The sequence below is a fragment of the Anser anser genome, assembly GCF_964211835.1.
Source record: "Anser anser genome assembly, chromosome: 3".
NCBI lineage: Eukaryota > Metazoa > Chordata > Aves > Anseriformes > Anatidae > Anser > Anser anser.
In genome coordinates, this window is record NC_139722.1 from 31,658,808 (window position 1) to 31,682,161 (window position 23,354).

General features: G+C 44.4%; 1 protein-coding gene and 1 long non-coding RNA gene across 5 annotated transcripts in view; one reads left to right on the forward strand and one right to left on the reverse strand.

The window, feature by feature from the left end:
• Positions 1–1,008: 1,008 nt before the first annotated feature.
• On the reverse strand, positions 1,009–12,908 carry LOC310898084. 3 transcript variants are annotated; one of them, XR_014582941.1, is made up of 4 exons: positions 12,318–12,767; positions 11,792–11,948; positions 5,636–5,819; positions 1,009–1,660 (listed from the first exon to the last, which is right to left on the reverse strand). It is a non-coding gene; the product is annotated as an uncharacterized lncRNA (long non-coding RNA). The 3 variants fall into 3 exon arrangements; XR_014582942.1 differs by lacking the exons at positions 1,009–1,660; positions 12,318–12,767 and adding exons at positions 3,310–5,094; positions 12,795–12,908; XR_014582943.1 differs by lacking the exon at positions 1,009–1,660 and adding an exon at positions 3,310–5,094.
• A 135-nt stretch (positions 12,909–13,043) lies between these two features.
• Positions 13,044–23,354, forward strand: part of SMAP1 (small ArfGAP 1) — a 91,388-nt gene continuing 81,077 nt past the window's right edge. For both annotated transcript variants that reach the window (XM_083832493.1, XM_083832494.1), the window contains exon 1: positions 13,044–13,177. In XM_083832493.1, coding sequence (XP_083688619.1) covers positions 13,060–13,177 — 118 coding nt within the window. In that variant the 5' untranslated portion in view covers positions 13,044–13,059. The remainder of the gene's footprint in view (positions 13,178–23,354) is intronic.

A 23,354-nucleotide genomic window follows, 5' to 3' on the forward strand; every position in this document is an offset into this window, starting at 1 on the left:
CTGTAGGCAGCAATTTGGACTCCGAGCATTTTCCACTGAGTACAGGCATCCTGTTTTCCTGTGGCAAGACAAAATGTGTGTGTTGTTCCTCTCCATGGAAGGAAATTATTTCACTAACAGCCTCCTACACACAGCTGAAATTGAAAACCGTAACCATTTCTAGAATATGAATATCTACATACATTGCCATAGCCTAATGCAGAAGTGTTTGCAGCTTTCATCCCTGTGTGGGAGGTTGTCACTTCATGAAACCATTTCACAATGCATCAAAACTCGATAGCTAGAAATTATAAGGAAATATTTTATGTAGTAAAACTACAGCTAATAGTTTTTCTTTTGGAGCTTGGCTAGTTTATACATATTTTAGATCATTTTGAAAACTGAAAAAGTTGCTGAAGTAGAAAGCAAATGCTGATGTCTTATCTCCACTCCTGAGAAGCTGTTTACCAGATGCACGTTTTTTTGCAGTCATGAAAGAGGAATCCTGATGGGAGACGCCAAATCGTAAGACACCATGATAACACCTGCTGGAAGTATACCCCAAATCCAGCTAGGCCAGCAACCTTCATCTGATTGATAAAAGTATTGCCAGGCGCTTTGGCAGAAGCCCCCTCCTTACAGGCATTGTGGGATGATAGTGGGACATTTTCCTGATTCCCTCTTCCAGAGAGCTTACCATGGTCTTAAGAGTTTAGCTTTTAAGCACATTCAACTTTTCAGCATGGTTCTCTTCAAGGCCCCATGTTCCTCAAACAGGCCTACACCTTGTACACAAAATAAATTGACAAGAGACAGAACTAATATACAAAGGTATAAATCAGCTTTGGAAAAGATTTAAGGAACCATTTGCTGAGCTTCCTTGAATTGTTTCTTACAGTTTATCTTTTAATGCTCTGATTAGTTGAGATGCCTTGATTGTTTCCTAAGTAAAAAAGTCAATAAAAAGATAAACATCATTAAAGAATTAGAGAATACATTTAAGATACTATAGACCTGATCAACTGTAATGTTTCTACTGACTTTAACAGATGTGAGACTGAATTCAATGTGAATAAAGATATTTTTTCCTCTTTGCAAATATTCAACTGAAGCTGAAAGAAGGCATGTTGGAGTTTTCCATTTGTAACAGTAATGTCATTATTCTTTGAGAGCATAATTTGAAATGCTGTCAGATGCAGTTAATATTTCTCAGTGGAGAAACATCTGGTTATATCAGGTATATCTGGGTAAATCTTTTGCTTAGTTTTGCTTTCAAAATTTACACTTATAGGTGAACACTTACTTTTGCATGTTCATATGGGGCTCAGTCCTATTCATGCTGTTTTTCTAACTTTTCTTTCCACGTGAAATTCTAATAAAAACAGCATCTAATTTTCATGACCAATATCCTGCCCTCCAATCACATGCACCAAAACCAGAGGTTGTTCTTGATTTCTCCCCAGGTATGTGTAGTTCACTGTATCCCCAGACATTAAAAAACAATTCTTGGCCAAATATAAGTCATACTTCTTACTCCTCTTACCCACATCTCACTTCTCTTACCCAGCTGAGGCTCGTGCAGCTCCTGTACCTCATGTTGTTTGCTGTCCTATTTGTGGGCTGTATTGTTGTCCTGCAGCGGTCACAGAACTGGCACAAAATGCTCCCATTTGCATCATCACTAAACAATGGGAAGAATTTGGAAAACACATGAGCCTAATAGCTGGTAATCAGAGTTTTCTCAGTTTATGCACAACAGTACTCAGAGCACTCCGTCATACAAACTAAACTACATGCCAGTTGTGGCTGAAGGGTGTTTAAGAACAAGAGGAGCAAGGAAGAGTGCAAGAAGAATGAAGAATGTGTAAATGAAAGAACTTCTTTGGAAAGGTATCTGTATACACACCACTTCTCCCTACAGATGCTTTCTCGTTTAATGTCTGTTGATGTGTAAGGGTCGCAATTCAAATATAATATATTAATGTATTTTACATCTCCAAAGAACTGTACTGGTATTAATACTCTCAGACACCAATATGAGAGATTTTTAAAGGCAAAGAAATGTGGACACTCTGAAGCAGACTGAGAAAGCATCAGAGCAAAAACTGAAGTGCTGAAGTCCCATTCTCTTTTTGCCACATGTCCATCGTTACGTTAACATTAATGGGTCTGTCCTCTTCCTCAAGGAGCAGAACTTTGGAGAAATTATTGTTCTAAACCCTTACAGTGTGAAGAAAGGGTTCTTTTAGTTGCATGTTCAAGACAATGCAAGCTGAAATACATGAAGAGAATCAATGATGAAAGCAAACATCTTGGTGCGGTGACAGATAAAGTCAACAACAGTTTCCACAACCGGAGACACGTGAACAAAACCTGAGATGGCACTGTTCAGCCAGGTGAGGGTCAACCTGTTTGTGAAGGAGCCTGGGAAGGTCTGTTTCAGAGACTTCCCAACAGCCAACATGTGTAGGCTACTACATGAAGCACCAGGGCACGTGTCTGAAAAAAGCTATGTGACTGGGTGACACCAAAGGCCACACGGGGAGAGAAACTTGGGAGAAGACCAGTAACTGCATCTCCGCATCAGTTACACTGAGGTAGAAACAGACACATGGTGTCCTCAAGAAAGTGACCTCTTGGAAGCAACAGATAAAACCACTCTATAGCATGTATGTCACAGTCGAGTTGTCGATAGTGTGTGGGTCCTTTGTCAGTTCTTACGTTCTCAAAACAAGTATCTCTGCATGTGACTTGAATAAAACTTATTCTCAAAAGGAGCAATCTCATCAACGCTTATGCAACACCTTAGGCTCTTTTAGCCACTTTTGAGTAATTCTTTTCTTTTAACACTCATTTTTTTTCTCAGTTTTTACCCTTCCTGTAGATTTATTTTTGTGTCAAGGCTTCATTAACATTAAATTCAGGTTACTTGAAGGAGGAAAAACTCAGTTGCTTCTTAATTTCCATTTACTACCAAGTCCTTCAAGTCTATAATAACAGCCAATATTTCTTCTTAGTGTTTATTCTAAAAACATTTTCATTCAAACAAATTGTATCTATGAAAGCTGTTTATCTTTGAAAATTTACAGGAAAAGTGTTAGACTCCTCACAGCAATCATTCACTAATAATAAGGCTTCAAATTCTACCAACTGTGTAGATTTCATCTGATCTATTTTTAAACATTTTCCTTTCTGCACATCCTCCGCTGGCTCTGCAGTCTTCGCTCTGGATTTCTGAGCGGCTAGAACTTCCAAAACTTCATCAAATACTGCTGGCTACAAACCAGCTTTTTACTACAGGGTCCTGCAGCCTCCTCCCAGATACTTACCTTGGAGGGTTAAGGACTTGTGCACATGAGGTATTTTCAGTCTCAGCCAGAAGTGGGATCAGAAATCAAAAAAACTTATTTTACAGTGCTGCTGCTCTGATAGGTGTATTTGGGAGCTGTGATTCCAGGAGGAGTCATACAATTCTGTGTTTGGGACTGCTTGGTGCCTTAAAGGGTCAACGAAGTAAGACAGCTGCTCTCAAGTGCAGAAAGCAAGTGCTTCTTTAAACCTCAAAATCCATGCCATCTTCTAAAAATACATACAAAGCAGGTAGGTATTTCAGGAAGAACACATGAGCACAAAGCAAAGGCTTTCACCTTAATCCGAGCTCCAGGGATGCGAGACGTAATATGTTCTTTAGCACTTTGCTTCTATAAATCAGAATTAACTTTTTAAAGGAGGCCAGTACATTATCCTCATCTTACAAAAGGGAAAACTAAGCCATTGGAGGTGGAGTAACTTGGCCAAAAACAGACCTGGGTCTGCCTGTATTGGAACAGACCCATTTCATCCAGGCAAAAATGCAATCTCTGACTACATCTGCTAGACACATCAAAGAAAAGTACAAGAAAACCTACATTACGTGTGCTGAGGAATCTGCCTGTTTACTATGTTGTGTGGGGCAGAAGTGAGGTTGATGCAATTGGTACCAGTAAGTTATGCCTTCAGTCCAAAAAAAATAAGCAACAGGAAATTTGTTTTTCTTTCCTTTTATATGATACAAATAGGTAATAGAAGCGTGTGATACGAAAAAAAAAAAAAAAGATAAAAAGGCTCAGTTATTGTAGTTTTAAATTACACCATCAACGTCACGTAAACCACCCTGAAATCAGAGAGCCACTTACAGAGCTTCGTTAATGTGTTATATCTCTGAAAGCGGCAGCTCAAAGGACATGAAACCTAGTCTTTATTGAAATGCAAAGTGAGAAAATAGCAAAGAATATAAGGAACTTGTATAACACAGACATGGGTAAATTTCAATATTGCTGTGACACCCAGGGAAATTTGCTCCTTGGTTATGTGAGGCACAGCCAATGAGATTCATCTGAAACCAGAGGAAGCTGTGGATTGTTTGCAATGTTTTCACTTACGGGTGGCTTCAGAACCATCAGGGAGACAGAAAAACCCACTGCTGATCTTGAGAGATTTCATGGAAAACAATCCCAAACTAGAAATGAAACTAAATATTAACATCTGCGTCTGATCAAACTAAAAAACACCCTCTTCCATGTCCAACAGCACACTTCCATCAGTACAATGCAGTCCAGTTTTATTTTGCATTTTTCCATTGGTTAAAAGCCATACCATCACCATCGTTCTCCATTGACTGGGCTGAAGGGGTTCAGAAGCACATCTCTGCACTCCACTTTGGATTTCTACTGAGTAGCGTGTCAAAGGGATGCAAATAAGCCACATCCCTATTTACATACTTGAATGATTATCTGAATTTAAGACCCGCTGGAGTTAGGTAAGAACGAAGATTTGTTGGAACTATACATTTTTACTTAATTAACATAAAATGCTCATGGATTTTAAGTGAACTATTGTTAATTCACATTTCAAAATGTCAAAACTATTAAAAGCCTATGGCTAGGGCTTATCCTGTCTACTTCAGAACAAAAAGTCTTCTGACATTAAACAGCTGTCATGGACATGAATGCTCCAAGCTTGTATATTAAAGACAATTCCCAAGAGACTGCGTGGTGCTGAGAACGCAGAGATGACGGCTGACCTTGGGTGTGTCATTTAAACTGAAGATTCAGAGATGATTTCACATCATCAGAGCTGTAAGGACAACATTGCTCATTACAAACCATCCTTTAAAGAACAAATTATTATGTCCTGCCTAGCACTAGACTATTATTAAATGCGCTGCATAAGCAAAACAACATTTCAATAGAGCTCTCAGTCCAAATTATGCTGACACATGAAGTATTCAAGTGTTATGTTGGACACCTTATTTCAACAACATGCATGTTCCAAGTTGTTCCTGCAACTCATCCAGTTAAGAAAAGCCCCTTCCGCACAGCATGCATGAACGCAAGCAGGGTCTACCAATGTCATAAAGCCATTAGCATGAAGCAACAGTTGTTAGAACATCACTTACAGTTTTTCCTGCCTTTCCCACAATAGGAAAGGTCCATACCACTCTGAACAACAGGCCCTGAACTGCACTTTCAAGGAACAGGAGCAGTCAGTTCTACTGCTCAATGCGCTTATTTCTGCCTTCACAGTACCAGGTACTGACATTTTTTTTAAAAACTCAGTGTTTGTTAAACAATGATCCCCCTTAGCAGACTTAACATCACATAGAATACATACTTACATCAACTTTTGAAAGTCTAGAATCTCAGCTTTCTTTTTTATTCACTATTTCATCACATTCAGTAACACGCTTCCTTCTTTGCAGGAGAGCTCCCCCGAAGACCTGCAGTGCATTCTGGAACTCTGCATGGGAGTAGAGCCTGAAAATAGACCGTCGTTCTGCACTTCAAAGGCTCTAGAATCATCTGGCAGACAGTGACATTAAAGAACACAAAATGAAGATTCAGAAGCAAGAGACGAGTTACGGAAAGCACATCTTAATCTTGCAGTCAAACAAATGGACATTGTGTAGAACATTTTTAGAAATCACACAGGTCTTGTCTGGGAACCTTTAACGGTCTTTCTTATTAGTACAAACTGTCTTAAATCTGTCCCGTGATTTTTATATGATCTTTTTTTTTTTTTCTTCCCTGTAATTTCTGCACCCATTAGCTAGCTGGACCTTTTGTTCTATAACCTTTTCTGCTCAATTCCTAAGTTAAAAGATCATTTCATATTCAGTGAAGTCAATGCACGGATTTCAATGTATGTCTCAGAACCGTACACTTTTCTTCAAGAAAAAGAAATATGCTTTCCAGATAAAATGTCAGAATGAAATAAACACAGAAACAATGTGCCTTTGGGGAGTAAGAAAACACTCCAGGGCTGATTATACTTGCCAGAACATTGAACATGGACCCATCGGATTGATTAAGTCTGTCATAACAGCAAATCATTAAGCCGTAAAAGAGAAAATTCAATGTATTTTCTAGAGATAGAAGTCTATTTTTAAAAAATCAAAGCAATATTGGTTTTAGCCAATCCTTGTTGCTTTACTGTACTAACACTTTGAGCAGGACTTTGACATCAAAGATGCTGTAGTAACAAAAGTACAGACATCTCAACATTAATTTTTCTTTTTTATTATATGACATCTATCTGGACCCGTGTCAGTAAAGATGAACACGCCAGGCATGCTGTAACCAGTGCCATGCATCAAAACATGGAAAGGAAAAAACTGTGAGGGAAAAAGACCAACACATATTCTGTACGGGGAGAAAAACTCTTGTTGAAAAGCAGCTAGGAGGGGTTTTCCACAAAAACTTCCCTTCTCTGTGAAAATATGATCTGGAGAGAATTCCAGCACTGCCTTAAAGTGGAGCAGTAGAAAAACTGAGGCAAGCAAAGTGAGCTGAGGGAATCCCAGTCAGATGCCTCTCCAGAGAAATCCTGTTCTCTTCCACATCCCCGAGGGACACACAGACCTTCCAGAGCTGCAAATTCTTGGAATGAGAGCTCACATTCTCCCGACGTTACGCTTTCTGTGCAGTGTAGCTCGGCTTTACATTGTACACAAAACAAGGGAAACAACCCAGGAACCATCACAGACTTATTCGTGCTTCGAGAGGCAGTCACCCAGCTGCCAGATATAGACACAACATGGTGAACACATCCAAGCGCGTTTCTCAAGCGATCAGTCACAGAGGGCTGAAGGAAGAGGCTTTTTCATTTCTTGAGAATCCACTGAGTGAAAAAAACACGTTCTCCTGCAGATAGGAGCTCAGCTTGCGAGTGTTAAGGACATTCTTTTATTGATAAAAGACTCACTGCTCACTAAAAATAACCAGCTTTTGAAGTAGAAATGATACTTCTCCAGCATCTCTGGACTTCAGAGAAATTCAGAAACCAGTATGATTTGCATAGCCAAGGCTATGACCCAACCACTTCAGCCTCCCCCAGTAAGAAATTATCTTGAAGGAGAAAGCAAAGTGAAAGTACTTCAAATGTATCTCCTTAACATTTTCACTTCGAGGATGATTATACTCTAATACTAAGACAAAACAGGTAGCATTGGCAGGAGTACTGCAAATGTTCAAGCAGGTAAGATCTAGCACGCAATTATTAATTGTTCCTTGTTGAAAAGATTAACACTGGTTTATTTACACTAATATTTAAAGAGTGCTACAGAAAATAGTAGGAAAAACATACTGCTACAGAGGCAGATCTGTGTATAGAGAGATTCTTTTGGTAGCAACAGTCTGAAGCTCGTGGTTCATCAGCTGGTTTTCAACCTGTGCTCTCCACAAGTTCGTGATTTCAGAGGGCTGAAAAAGCATGCTACATGAATCACAGCTTCTACTGTTAAGGAACTAACACTGAGATTTGTTCCACGTGAAGCCAAAATGAAAAGCTTTCCCAGCTTTAGGGTCAATCCTGTAGTTTACTGAGTCAACAAAATGTTTTTAAGCTCTAAGACTACCTATTGCACATGAAGGAGTAATTACAATGGAGCTCAGCTGTCTCACTATGTTTTCTTTTCATATTTCTCCCTCATCTTTCAAATGTATGATTTTGCAACCAATTTTACATCTGATTGTTGCTCTTCTTCTTGGCTAGCTATCAAGGGCTGCTGATACCTAAGACTGGTATTCTTATCCTAAAAGCCCGAGTGAGCCAAATGCATGACTCACAAAGTTTCATCTAATAGTCTCTCTTTTTGAGCTTCTCTTCAAAAATCCCTATCTTAGAATGGAAATGAAAAGGCTCAGGCTGAAACATACACATAGCTTTCAACAGCTGAAAATACACAGGGAGCTTGGGAAGCGCAAAGCATTTCGTTTTTAAGATCTCTTCTTGCTTTGGAACCGTGTGGAGCTTCCATTTCGTTATATTGAACACCCACACTATTCTGCACGACATTCCACACAAGAATACAGTGGCCAAATATATGCAGTAGTTTAAGTTATAATTGCATACATGCTTATTAGCTGTACAGTAATGATTTTTTTTTTCTGAGCTTACACAATTTATGACTGACAGCAAAGCTCATTAAAATGTATTTAGTCATTTGCATCCGTCTACTTAATTCATAGTTTCCTGCCAGGTACTCATTTGTATTTACAATTACAATGCAGATTTACTAATAACTCTCAAGAACACAAGATTGTGATGTGTCACCATGTGCTGGCATGTCACTAAACGATGCCACTTAGTAAGAGATGGAGATCCCTTTCTAGTTTTAACAATTTCCGTCTTAATTTTTGGAAATCTTTAGATTTCAGTGTATTTCAAACGCTCGGCACCTACAGAAACCAGACGGCATTATGTGTGATACCATAATGTCCGTAATTGCATTCAGTATCAGGTGCTTGTTCTCTGTGCATAGACGTAAATGAAGAACCAAGAAACTGGAAGGAAAATTTATTACCTCTAATATCTCATCTCTCCAGTCAAGCTGCTGTACAGAAACACAAAGTCACTGAAAATACTGCCTCCCCTATAAATCTTGCTTATTTTATACCTTTTAACCACCTCAGGCATGACACTATTACTGCTTGCTTCATGGGGCAGGCATTAAGTGCTGAAACTATGGGGCCAACAAGTAACTCATGCGGCTCCTGGGGCAGGTGTTTAATGGTTATAGATCAGACTTCCAATTGCAGTGATCATGCAGGGCTGCCAAACATTTAATACCCTTTTTGGGGAAGAAGTGAGATGAACTTGTTGTTCTACTACTATATTCGTACTGTATTCAGCTGTAGTTCAGACAGTCTTGTCCTAATAAATTTTGCATTGCATCATTGCATAAGGAATTTCTTTCCATATCAATACCTTATGTACGGTTAAAATTTTGTGAAGCATAAATTAATGCAAGTAGTATGTTAAATATATGTATAGTTTGTGTTAACATTTTAATGTTAGCATTGAAAAGGTTTATCGAAGCAGAATTAAAATTGAGCTTTGAAAACTAAACTTTCTGATTTTCAAAGGCTGGGTTTATATTATTATTATTATTATTAAATACTGCTTTTTAACACTTTGTTGAATTTGTTTACAGAATTATGTTTTTGTTTATAAGCAAAGAAGGAAAGTAACAAAATCCCCTGGTATAGGTTTAGATGTCTTTGTACAGCTGTTACTTCATTTTCCATGAAGTTACTATTGCTTCCTTTCTTTTTTGTCTGAAGATACCAGAAGTAGAGCTGGGCAGGAATTTTCCTAAACGAAGTACATTGCTGGAAAATTGTTGATTAAAAACAACACTGATAATTCGTCTCTTAAATGACCAACTTCTGTACACTCAGGTACAAGACAGTCGCCCTCCCTACCCTTTACAGCCAATGGGGAGATGCAAATGATCCAGCAAGTGGTTCGCCTCCTCCTAACGCAGGCTCTTCCAGATGGTAATTCACCTCACCGCAGTTAGACGCCTGTCTCAGAAGAAGACAAATCACCTTCTGGAACGTCCGTTTCTCTCCACTGACTATAAAGGGTGGCTAGCTCACTGCTAAATAAAGATTTCCTTAAGCACCTCAAATTTGTGAAAGAAATTCCATCTGAAGTGCCTTAGTGGAGTCTATGCTATAGTGAAGTCTATGTGCTTTTAGAACATAGTGGTTCATATTTTGGGTACTGCCTTTCTCTGACAGCCACGGGCTGCAGCTACCATGTTATCTGAGTCCGTGGGCATCCCAGACCCTGCAGCCTGAGGAGCCATCTTCAGAGCGCTGAGTTTCAGGAACATTACTGAAATGTCCATTTCCCAGAAAGACACAGATCTCTCCTTTCCTTTCCTTTTTCCTTTTTCTTTTCTTTTCTGCCAGAAGAGCATGAAAATGTCTGAAGCAGTGAGGTTTCTTATGAATCAGAAATTCTCAAATTCAAAAACTCTGTAATTGGAACCCTGTTTATTTCTGGACTTTGATATTTGCAGATGAGACATTAGGAAACCACAGCTATTTTAACACCTGGTTTCATTTCAGCTAATAACTTTGCACCTGATACATTCTCCGCCATTAAGTCAAATTTATGCTAATACCATCCTGATTAGCAAATACTATTTAAAGTTGGTTTATGTGGAGATTTCTGAATAAAGTAGGTATCTAGACTTGGTGAATTTCAGCCAGGAAGATTATATATTCAGTGAACATCAGCTATCAGATTATAAAACAACATGAGCTTCAGAAGTTGCCCATAAGTATCCCTGCAGAACAGCGGTGTTGCCTACAGGATGACAAGTAGGAACAGCTAGGGAGAAGCTTTTTTCATGCAAGGTCGATCTGTGCTTTTTTACTGAACACAACGAAATCTCTAGCACCAGGGATGGCAGAACTCCAGTATTTGAGTTACTTCATGGAAAATTCACTTAGCCACGTGAAACCCACTCGCTATGGAAGATACAGGTCTTCAAACACCTGAGTATGTCCTTTAACAATTCAAAAACTGGATTGTATAGGCTGTGCTCTGCAGGGCTTTACGAAAAGTGAAGCAAAGGGCACCAAGCTGACAGGCTCAGCGAGACAGCTGCCTATCTTCTCCTTCTGAAGGAGCCCTAGGTGGTGACATCTCTGGCCTCTATGCACTACATTTCACTGCAGACCTTAGCTTTTTCTAAAATCCATACCATATCCTGAAAGACATTTTCCCTTTTATTTTCCTTCTGAAAAATGCTTCTGGTGGTAACTTCATATATACAATACTTTGCTTTTCTTTAGGGTCTAGGAAAAGCAGCAAAGGCACAGAGGGGATATCCTTTCATCTTCTTTACATTCATTTAAGCTCTTAGGGAAATACCTAATAATGCATTTACAGCATGCTGTTTTCAAAGCGCTACCTATTAAAATATTAATAACTTACTCATCTCAGTCTCCTAGGGAAGCAGGAAATTTTATATTTCCACTACTTTATACAAAGCATGGTAAGTATATTGAAGGAAAGGATAATTTTGTGAGCTGAACACAAGAAGGACATCTTAATGCTTGACAGTTAGAGGAGGATATCCCATACCAAGCCACTCAAGCATGCATGCAAAGTTGGAGCTAGTCCCAGGAAATAAACAATTGGGACATCTGGGTTTAAGGCACTAAGGCCAAAGCACAGACTAAACAAATACACTTACTCTTCACTTCTGTAATTTTTTCAAACACAGAAACTGGATCAATAGCCACTTTTCATGGTAAGTATCCCTGTATTCATTTTAGGATCAGAGAAGCTGATGCACATTAAGTTAAGCCGATTGCTTAACTTGACACCTTCTGGCAGCGCAGCAGATGTTTTCACAGCATATGTAATGTACAGGTCGAGTTTGTCACAAGACGTAAAAGCAAGTACTATTTTCTTCTAAAATGGCAGTGCTGCTGCCACAGTCCTTTGATATAAGAACACATGAAGAACTTACCAAGAATATGAAATGCAAGCTCGTTTCCTTTCCTCTCTGAGGGCATTTGTGCCCACAGTCCTTGCCCTTCTGAAAAGCGTTCTGTTCCCCAGAGCCCTGGGATGAAGGCGAGGGGCAGAGGTATGTCCTCTGCCCTTCTAGCTGGAGCTGTTTTTCTCTACAAAAGACACAGTAATTAAAGATACTTTGGGCTAGAAAAGAACAATTTTATGCTCGTAGGTAAAATACTCAGCTGGAACTGTTTAATGTCTTGTTTAAATAGCTAGGACTATTGCACCCCAATAACCACGTCCCTAGCAAAGCACAACTAACACCAAGCTACATTGCTGTTAGTTTTACGATCTTTCTGGTGCAGTACATCTTTGGATTCAGGCACTGCAGCAAGGCAGCTGCAGGATGCTAATGCATCTCTTGGCCTCATGCATCGGTACCAGGTATGCAGCCTCGTACCCAATACCGGGGCGCTCTGCGTGTCTTTATTTATTTGAGGGAGATCTAAACGCAGTCTTCCATGTTAGATACCAACCTAACTGCTCAATATTGTGATAAGCACTTTCTCAGTTCTTTCTGTTATAAGTCTTCCAAGTTTAGGGGATAATTAATTAACCATCGGAGTTGAGCAGAAGAAAGACAGGAGTTTAACCGCTGAGGGAGAAGAGACCTGAATTCCCATCTGCCTCACTGAAGTGTTTTATAGGCTATATATATAGGCTCTAGCTCTTTCCAGAAGAGTTGGATTAGGGGAAAAAAATAACAACAAAAAAAAAAAAGGAAAAAAACAGAAAGCTTGGAAGAGGCTGACAAAAGGGCCGATACTGACGGCCGGCCGGCACAGATCGAGGCGAGGGGACGCGACACAAAATGGCGGCGGGCAGGCGGCACCGCCACGCGGTACGGAGGGGCGGCAAGGGACGGAGCCTTCCTTCTCCTCCTCCTCCTCCTCCTCCCCACTCTACTCTTCCTCCTCTTCCTCCTCTTCCTCCTCCTCGCCCGGTCCCCGTACCCATCCCGCCCTTTCCACGGGGCGGGTCGCGAGGGACCCGAAACCCCACGGGGCTCCCGCGGGGCGGCGGCAGGACCCGGCGGACTATTTGTCGTCGCGGAGCGGTGGAGGGGCACCGTTCACGGATCCCTCCGCTCGCCGCGAAGTAGCGCCGGTCGCGGAAGTCGGCGCTGGCGGCTGCCGGGGGCCGCGGCAGGGCAGCGGCGGCGCCTCCCCCCCCCTCCCGTCCCCCGGCCCAGCCCGGCCCGGCCCCGCTGCCGCCGCCATGGCCACCCGCTCCTGCCGGGAGAAGGCGCAGAAGCAGAACGAGCAGCACCAGGCCATCCTGGCCAAGCTGCTGCGGGAGGAGGACAACAAGTACTGCGCGGACTGCGAGGCCAAGGGTACGGCGGGGGGGGGGGCGGGGGGTTGAGCCGGGCTGAACCGTGCCGAGCCGGGCTGAGCTGGGGCTGAACCGGGCCGGAGGGAGCCGCAGCGGCCGTGCCGGCGGGGTGCGGGGAGCCAGCGCCGCCCCGCCCCGCTCCACGTCCGCAGGAGCGGCCCCGGCCCGGCTCGGCTCGGTGCTGCCCGGCCCGGCCCGGCCCGGCTCGGCTCAGGCGTGTCGCGGCGGTGGGCGAGCTGCTGGGGCTGCGGCGCTGCCTCCCGTGGCGAGGGGTTTGCGGTGTGCCGTGTGCCGGTGCTGGCCGTGGGCTCGGGAGGTGTCGCCTGGCCCTCCTCGGGCTGGAGGGACCCCGTTAAGGTGACCCGAGCTAGGGGCGGCACGGGGAGGGCTCTGCTTCCCGGTGGTCGCAGCGTGCGGCGAGCCCAGCGCTGCCCTGCCCGGTCCCGACCCGTCCTCGGAGCTCGGTGGGCTGCCCTGAGCTGCCCCAAGGCGCCCCGTGGCTGTGATTCCCCGCTCCCATCCCTGTGTGCTGCTTTTCCCGGCCGCGATCATCAGCTGTGCGGTGTCTTGCGTGATGCTGTGATTTAATACATCGGTCTTACGGAAATGCAGAAATACGATTTTATTTTCCGAGCTTACAAACCTGAGTAGCGTACAGTGTGGGTTACACTAAAGGCGTCAGGCCTTCGTTATTTTGCAAGTAACTCTGCTTACTCGTTTGCTAGCACAGCTATTCAGGCCCCCCAGGCTTCTGGTTGCTGTGTGAAGACTCCTTGCAGACTGTGCTTTTCTGGAAAAATCGTATGTTTTGTGCATTACTGGCATTTGGGAATGCGATGCTGAGCGCTGCTCGGAGTTCCTTGCTGACTGAGCTCCACACGGGTGCAGCTCCGTAGCACAGGCCTCAGAGCTCGGCTGGCCGAGATCTGTGTCTCGAATTCTCCAGCTGAGTTTTGTCTTGTTCCCTCTTTCCAACCACCAGGTCAAAGTATTGTTCATAAATCTCTGTAGGCCTCCTTGCCTGGTATCTTCTGCCTCTTCAACTCAGCAATACTGATGCTTCCAGCCTCCTCCTCCTATTCGTGTTACGAGTATTTTTGCGCACTGTTCTTCGTTCTTTGATACTTCCGTACCATACCTCTTGTCCGTCACAAGGCAAAGCTTGAACTGGCAGAAAGCTCTTACCTTCAGTATGTGTGTGTCTTCTGTCCAGGTTCTGGAGCACCTACCAGTCCCTTGACCAGATGTCTTCTGCCAGTACCTGTCACTTGTTTTCCATCTTTCTAGTAAGTTAGATAAGGTAGCTAAGTAAGATAAAATTCAACTGCAGTTCTAAAGTCTTCTGTTTTCTCTTTGGGCAAAACCTCATCTTGCCATGCTGTCTTTCTGCATGCTAGAGGTGAAATGGTGAACTTAGCTGAGCCTCAGCTGTTCTAGGGGCTCCTGTCTGGGGGGTGGTTATATGTGGAGATGCATGTGTAAATTTCCTTTCTTAGGTTTAGGAAGTTTCCTTCTAGGCAGTAGAGCTGTGTGAGCAGTGTTGAGGTGCCTCCTTTATACCCTGGAGTCTGGATTTTTAAATCTTTCCAGAAGACATGGTTCAGAAGAAAAAGCACAGTTGGTTCTCCAGATGAAAATCAGGCCTTCCCCTGCCGTCAAAACGTGACACCACTGTTGAACTCCTCCCTGATGTCATTCCCTTGTTGAAACTTGTTGAGGAAAAGAAGAAAAGTGGAGGCTGCTGCTTTCAGATACAGCCAGGTTTTTCTTTCTCCTGATGTTTCACACTTGACCCATGGTTTTGATATGTGCTGGTGTCTGGCAAAGTTACGGTTTTATTAGTCATGGCGCACAGGGATGTCTGAGGCAGCAGTTTTTAAAATGGCTCTGCAAGGAAAGCAGGTCTGTGGGCTCTCCCCAGGCTCTGGCAGCGGCCTGCTCCGCTCGCATGGCTAGCAGCATCCCTTTCATCACCAAACACGTTTGTAATTACAGGCTGGAGTTCCCCGCTGTCAGTTCCACTAGAGGAACTGACTTCTCTTAGTCCTGCCTTCTGGAAACTGACTCGTGAAATTGTTCGTGACAAAATATTGAGGACCTCTCTGGTGCGAGCTCTAGTTAAGAGCTTTTGTTTCCTTTTGGTGGTGTTACTGATTCTTTTTTTCACGGAGCTATTGTCCACTTCAGCTTCTGTTACTTTTCTCTTTTGTGCGAGCTTTGCTTCCTTGTCTGTCATCCTCCTTTCTGTTGGCTAGGATTCCCCGAGTTCAGTTTATTCATGCTTAAGGGAGTTGCACTTGCATCTTGGTTCTTCCTCTGCCAATATTTTAAAACCTTTCTGTCTGGTATGGTCCTGCAGATGCCTACCATCGGCCCAGATTCAGTGAGCTCTGAACTGAGACGCAGTGGCTGTCATCACAGATTCCTTCCTCTCACCGGAGACGCTGCAGTCTTCCCTTGGACCTTAAGCCTCAGGTGTTCCGTTTACCCTGGGCTTCTGCTCAGATGGCTGCATCTAGGGGATGTTAAAACCTCGTGTACCGCACCTGCACGTCTGTATTAGCTACTATTCTTTGAGGCCCTGGGAATTCTTCAGCAGCTAGATACCCTCTGAAGTCTTGTTAGGGTCTACAGGATACTTACAAACTTAACGTGGTCCCACTTGCATTTTTATTGCACATTGCTTTGACCACATCTACCATTAAGGCTTCTCTGCTGGCTTTTACATCTCGCATCAAAAAGGGGATCTCTGGAACTTGCTGTTGTCCTGATCCCCTCCTAAATCCCTGAGCTGGCTCCTTGCTCTGCGAGGACCTTCTGCATTGCTCACAAGGAAGTGTTGAGCATGCACCTTTCCTCTAAGAGGATCTTTTTTTTTTTTTTAAAGATACATACGTCTTTCTCAAAATAATAATGCCATTATTAATAGTGATTGTGTATCAAGAAGAAATCCATCCATGGCTTTCTGGCCTACTTCTTAACGCGTGAGGTATGTGGATGAGTTAGGCAGGGATTATACCTCCTTCCTGCTTTGTTCTGCAAATCCTTCAGAAGGTGGAGAATACAGCTGAGGATGCATCTGCCAGAGTGGGCACGAAGCAATAACTAGGATTGCTGACGCTGGGTACGGTTTGCGGAAGCGTTTTTTATTCTATATTTGCCTTTTAACTGTTGAAAGAGCTGCTAGGAACCTGACTGCCACTGCTGGCACGTGTTGGGAACTACCTGCAGTAGGGCCGGGCTGCAGTCACTGTCACGCTCACAGCTGCACAGGAAGGCTCGATGCCATCTCTGTGGGGAAGAAGCCTCAAAATCAAAGGCTCTGGAGCTGTCTTTGCAGCCACTGAGGTTTTTGGAAGAGTGAGGAGACCGGGCTGACTTCTGACAGCGCTGTTCTTGTCTGTGTGCTGACTGTTCTTGGTGTCCCTGTCTGAACAGCTGTCCGCATATGGCAGTAGATGTCTTCCTGATGTTATACTACCTACTCCTAATATTTGGAGGAAATACTAAGGCATGTAGGCGGTAACTTCAGTGAGCCTGAGTTTCTGAAAGAGACAAGCAACTGAAATTCCCTCTAGTGTATCATTGTATGGTGCAGCTCTTCATAGTCCTTTTCTGTGTGTAGGTAGGTAGAGCTGGCAGGAACTGGAAAGCTGTGGGAGAGAGAAATAGCTACAGATCTGTCAAGCAGACTGTGCTGAAAGCTACCTTGAAGCACCTGTGTTTTGTGTTGTTTTTTCCCACTGTATAGGGAGTCTAAATGGATTTTTGCTATTTGTGCTGATGTTTGAGTCTCCTAAGCAATAACAGCTCTTAGGGATCTCTCAAATGGAAGCACAGTCAGAAAACATCAACTTCAGTCCCCCTTTGACTGTCAGGGTTTGCTCTTTCTATCTATTTAGTACCGAGTTATAACGTGCTAGGAGTCTGCCAGGCTCGTGGTACCGCTTGGCAGCGGATATTACATGGGCACTGACATTAAACAACAGTGAATCGAGTACTTGGGATCTGAAGAGTGTGACAAAGCCCCCAAGGAGATGTACTGTGTTAGAAAGGGTCAAGGTGTTCACTGCTATCGAAGGAACGGCCAGCTGAGCAAGAAGACCTGCCAAGTAAGCTGGAGGCAGGAGACCTTGTGCTAGTAAGACTCTGCTGGCTGTTCCTAACAATGCTCAGATGCGAGGCATGCGTTTGAAACCAGTGTGAACATACTCCAGCATCTTGTCTGCTTGTCACGCCTTGCGTTTGGGTGTTGGCTTTAACACAAAGGTGTCGACTTGTGAACTCTGCTGGTGCATTCACGTGTCTGTCAAGAAGACAATTACCTTCACTTGTCAGCCCCATTAGATTTTTTTTTTTTTTAAACTGGAGCAGTTACAGGAATGTAATTGGAAGCTTGCAGATCTTATATAGACAATTTTAGATATTTTGGACCATCAGAAGAGGGGAATAAATTTCTGTGTCAGGTGTTTTGTTGTTTTTTGTAATGTTTACTCGCTTCTACTGTGATGAGGTATGAAGTCTGGATAAGCGATCCTTTACCAGAGCTCTGGCATAAAAGGACACACTGACACTGCTTGTTAAACCGGATACAATTCCAGTATTAAACGTTTTTCAGTAAATTTTAGTTGTGCTGTACAATTCGTGGATATTTGTCTATGACTGACGACTTGATCTTTTCTGTCTGAAGAATAACAAGTATGGGCTTTTAGGGAATGTGGGGAGAGACTGAACAAGAAAAATCACAGTGCCAAAATTCGTGTAGTCAAAGCCAATTTCTACAAACTTGGCTTTAAGTAAACCTAACTTTAATTTGCCTAATAACCTGCCTACCTCAAAAAAAAAAGTTTAAACTGAAATGGACAAACCAGCAGTCAAAACAAATTCCTGCTGTGCTTAGCTGTTCAGACTCCTTGTTTTTTTTGTAGACAATTGATTCTTGTGTTTGATGTCTTCCATGTCTGGGAGACCAACTTAAACGCGTCTAAGCCTCAATGTCTTTGAAGCTACTTCTGCTCTTTGCTTGTTTCAGTGACTAGGGGTCTCAGCATCTTAATCTTGCTTGTATACTTTCATAGAGTACTTCTCCTTAGGCATTACCCTAAAGCATATGGCTAACTCTTCCAGCCCACGGCAGCAGCGCTTGAGCTTTTGCCTCTGGCTGCCAGTGTCAGCGTGCTTTTGGGTCGGCTCGTCAACACTGTTAGCTTGATCTAGCGCAAGGCTTTGGCTGCTCTGCCTCCTAGGGTCAAGGCTTTCTCCTGCCTCCAAAGGTGGAGAAACTGCTGAAGTAGGACGTGAGGGCAAATGGAGCAGAGTTAGCTTATATCAGAGGTGAAGTCCACAACTGACAGCTCAGGTGTAGCTTTTAGCCCGATACTGAAGGTCAGCCACTTAGCAGAAACCAAGCAGCTTGTGATTGCACTGTGGTACCTTGTCCCAGCAAACATACCTGTATCCCATGTGAATTTAGGTTGCCTGGATCAAGAAGTTGCTGGTATCCTTTGATTCTGTTGTAAGGTTGCTCTTGCTGCTGTGAGACCAGGCTGACAATGAAAACAGGAGCTTAACAGACCAGAATATGAATAGACAGATAACAGCCGAAGGCTTCTACAGTCCCTGTCCTTCCACAAGGAATAATGAAGGCAAGCTTTGATTCAGGGTGGGTCTTGACCTCTAATAATAGGAAGGAGCCGTGTCACTAGAAATCCTAGGGTTCATCTGGTTACATTATTATTTTTTTCTCACCTCTTTGCAGAACATCACACCCTGGAAGACCTTAAGGGACCAGAAACTCCATGCTCTCTTGCCACTGTGTCTGCAGGGTTTTTTTCCGGATCCTCTGCTGCTAAAAGCTGTGCCAGCCCTCGGTTTTTGTTCTGCGCCCTTTTACCTCTTGCTGGGACTGGTTGCATGAGGCTGAAACTTTAAGAGCGAGAGCTGGAAAGTTAACTGCCTGGGGTGAGACAAGAGCTCTGGAGGAGACGCTTCTCTTTCCAGCTGGGAGAATGCAGTGGCTTTGGCTCACAACCTGTAAGCAGGTGGAACGGGGCCGTGGGGTTGTTGTGGTGCTGGGTGACTCCAGTGGTGGTCTTTATACCCTATAGGGAGGGGTTTGTTTCTATCTCCTGACTCTCGCAGTACAGAAGAATACTCTGACACAAGCCACAGGAAATCTGTTTAACTTGTAATAGAACAGGCTTGTTTGTAAATGCATACTCCTGCTTTTGAAGTTCTGTGTGCTGCCTGGAGGCATTTTACCCAAGCCCTTACTGTGGTATTTGTGTGGATTCTCCATTCTTCGGCACTTGGCAGAGCTCGATAGGGTGAGACCCGAGGTGGCATGATGTAGCATTGAAGTTGGCCTTGTTTTGACGGGAGACTGGGTGGGTTGACCTTTGGGGATCCCTCACAACTTAAATCTTTCTTTGACTTTTAAAAATACGTGCAGGACTTGTGTAGTTGATATTCTTCTCATACAGTTGCAGTAATCCTTACCACGGTTTGCAGCCCTGTGCTCAGGAGTAAGGCCTCTGCAATCTGAGCTGTTGCCTTTGTGCGGACCATAACGGTGGGGCAGTTCCCGGAGCAGGGATCGGTGGTGTTGGTGAGACGTCTTCTGGCCTTTGAGTGCGGGATGGCCTAGCGCTTCTGGCCAGGAGCTACTGGCGTCTCCCTCCTAACAATGCCTCACCCGTGGCTGTGTCACTCCTCAGTGGCATGAGAAAGGTGCCGCTGCAGGATGCTGTTGAGGCCAGATGTTAATCTTCGCTCTGTTCCTAGATCTCCTCTCCTGGAGCTGAGGCTGTTCCTGTCCTGTGAAGTCTTCCCTCCTTGGTCCGAATGAACAGCAAAGCAGCGTTGATGCAGCCCGAAGCAGTCCTTGTCAGCAGAACAGAGGAAGCAATTAGACACATGTATGTGATAAGTAGACTTTTAGGGAGGGACCTTTCCTGGAGGGGTGGCTCCCTCCTTAATCCGGATTTCCTAAGGGGATTTAATAGAGTCAATTAGCAGCTATTACTCAGGGGTAGTCAGAGGTTAACTTAGCTCAGGTGTTGCATCTTCCCTCACTGGCTCACTCAGGTTCATTTGAGCATGATTCAGCTCTGCACTACTGGCTTAGGTGCTTAGTTTTGTCCTCTCTGGAGGCCTCAAGTAAATTCCCTAAGACTTAATGAGTTTGCCTTACAAGCAGGTAATGTTCAGTGAGATCTTATTCTCACGTTGAGGTTCTTGGAGTATCCCTGTTGGGTCTGTAACTGCTGGAATCCGGCACAGGATTCAGGCGCAGTAGCCCTGGGCAGTAATAGTCCTCTTCTGTCAGAGCACGGGCCTGCATGCGGCTTTGCCTAGAGGTAGGTGATGAGCTTAAGAGCTTACGGGTCAGGGCTAGAGGGCAGACCAGCAGGGGTGCTGGTGTGGGTGTCTGCTCCTGGCCACCTGGTCAGGCAAAAGCAGGAATGAGGCCTTTCTCAGACAGCTTGAGGGCTAACATTCACGGGCCGTGGTGCTTGTGGAGGACTCGAACCACGATGATACTTTCTAGAGAGGAAAGAGGTCTAGGAGAGCTGGTTACCTCCCCTCAAGGGTCACATCTTTATGCTATAGGGGGGCACATCCCAGTGAGCAGGAAATCAAGCAAAAGCAGCAGGGAGCCTGCAAAAATGAGCAAGCTGCTCCTGGCAAAGCTCAGACATAAAAAGGAAGCACGTAAGAGGTGGAAGCAGGGACAGGTGATGCACTGTAAAAACAGAGGCACTGCCTAAGCATGCAGGGATGGGGTTAGGTGGGAAAGCAAAAGCCCACTTGGAGTTGAATCCGGCAAGGACAGTCTGGTAAAGGACAGGAAGAAGGGACTTTACAGATACATCAGCAGCAAAGAGAGGGCTGGAGAAAATGTGGACCTACTGCTGAATGGGGCAGGGGACCTGGTGATGAGGGATGAGGAAAAGGCTGAGGCATCCCTTGCCTTCTTCACCTTGGTCTTTATGTGTAGAACTGCCTTCAAGAAATTTCTTGTTTCAGAAATCTCCATGGATCTTAAAACTCCTGGTTGGTTCTCTGGATTGTGACTAAAAATTATATCCTCTGGCAGACCAGGGGCAAGAGAGAAACTATTACAGCATTCCTGTTCTCCCCATTTGGCCTCTTACCTGATTAACATCTGCTGGGAGCTTGAGCAGGGCTGCTCTTCCTGAACGACTTCACATGACTTAAAGCTGCTTCATCTTCTTTGTGAAAAGTTATCAATTCAAATTGAAGCTTGTTGTCTGTTTCATGTTTGTGTTTGCAGTGGTTGACTGTAGGATATGGAACTAACCCTTGCTTATCCTCCAGTCCTGCATCGATCTCTGATTGCTTTCCAGTAGGCAGTAAACATGTATGCGGATGTCAAGGAGTTCCTGCTTGGTGTAATGGTGTTTGCAAGAGGTGCTGAGTTCCTGCTCTGTTCCCACTGTACCCCAAACGCCCTAGAGTTGATCTGTGTCCCTGTCACTGGAGAAGCCGGGTGCTGCTGTGTTGTGGGGCCACCGTCTGAGGTGGAGGAAGAGCTTGGCAGCACGGAGAGCATCCCAGTGCTCCGCTCCTGTACCGGGCGTGGAGAGCACTCGTCCTGTAGCTGACAGATGCGGCGATTTACTTCTATGAGAGATGTGAAAAACTGCCCAGGTCAGCTCGCCGACCATCTCCGTTAACCTAGACCTTCAGCTGCTCTGCCTGTCCCGAGGGAAGGCGCTGACATCCTGCGGGCTGCTCTGGCACGTGGCGGGGGGAGCGGGCGCAGCAGCAGCACAGCTCGGTGCTTGTCAGAGCAGGGCTGCCTGCTGCTCAGGGCAGGGTTGCCAAGCAACTAACTTTGCAGCTGTGATTTGGGGAAAAAGTGGCTCTGTTCCTTGAAGCTGCGCCTGGCTCTGGTTTCCGTGGCAGAAAATGGATACGCTGATTAGGAGCTGCGCTCCTGGCATGGGTGGGGAAGGGAATTTGGTATCCGTGTTTGGCTGCTGGTTGCCGTGCTCTTCTTGTATGCTAGCTCTTTGGTAAGCAGCCGGGAACAGAAATCTGTTAGGTGATTTTGGTCAAGTACTTAAGTGAAAACGGATAAAGCTTCATAGAATCACAGAACGGTTTGGGTTGGAGGGGACTGTAAAACCATCTAATTCCACCCCCCTGCCATGGGCAGGGACACCTCCCACCAGACCAGGTTGCCCAAAGCCCCATCCAGCCTGGCCTTGAACACCTCCAGGGATGGGGCATCCACAGCTTCTCTGGGCAGCCTGTGCCAGTGCCTCACCGCCCTCATAGAAAAGAATTTATTCCAAATATCTAAACTAAAGGAGGGTAGATTTAAAGGAGGCATAGGGCTTCCTGTGCTTTCTTATGCTTTCACTGCCTTTCATGGCATAGGGCTTCCTTAGTAGGGTTACAGGCTGTAGTACTGTAGGAATTTCTGCAAAAGGAGGTGGAAGTGATTTATTGCGTGTAACCTGCTATTCCTGAACGCAGCAGAGCTTGCAGGTAGTCAGGGTGTGTTAGTGAGTAGCAGCTGGGTTTGAGTAATAGATTTCAAATAAGCTCTTTGTACTGTGTGTTCAAGTCATTTGGGTTTGTTTGTCATCCATGACAATTTCTAGAAACAACCAGTATGTGAATAAAACCCAGTGCTTTTCTGTAAAACATTTGACTTCTCTAATAGGGTATATACCTATGGGGTATTTGTTCTGTTGCCTGTTACCTGTAGATAAAAGCAAAAACATCCGTTTCTTCAAACATAGCAAATGCCATATTTAACATTGACTCTTTAGATCTTTAGCAGAAATGCACGTGGGCGTGTGAGCTCCCTTCCTAGGGACTGGTTAAACTGGAGACACCACCAACACGCGGACTTTGGTCCTATTACCAAGTGATACCTACATGGCTATTTCCAGTTCTCGGTGCACTGAACTGCTGAGGGCTGCTTTGGTGTTTCAGGAAATCACAGTCCTTTACTAAGCTTCAGGCTTCACAATCCTTTATTAAGCAATCTTCCTGGGTGTTCTGCACTCATAGCAAAGGGCCTCAGAGTGATGCTGAACGCCCCTTGTCTGGCTCACTGTAATTTCCGTGGAGTTGCTGTTCTTAAAGAAAAATTACTCCAAAAAATGTGCTTTATTAGCAAAAAGATTGTCATGCGTTTG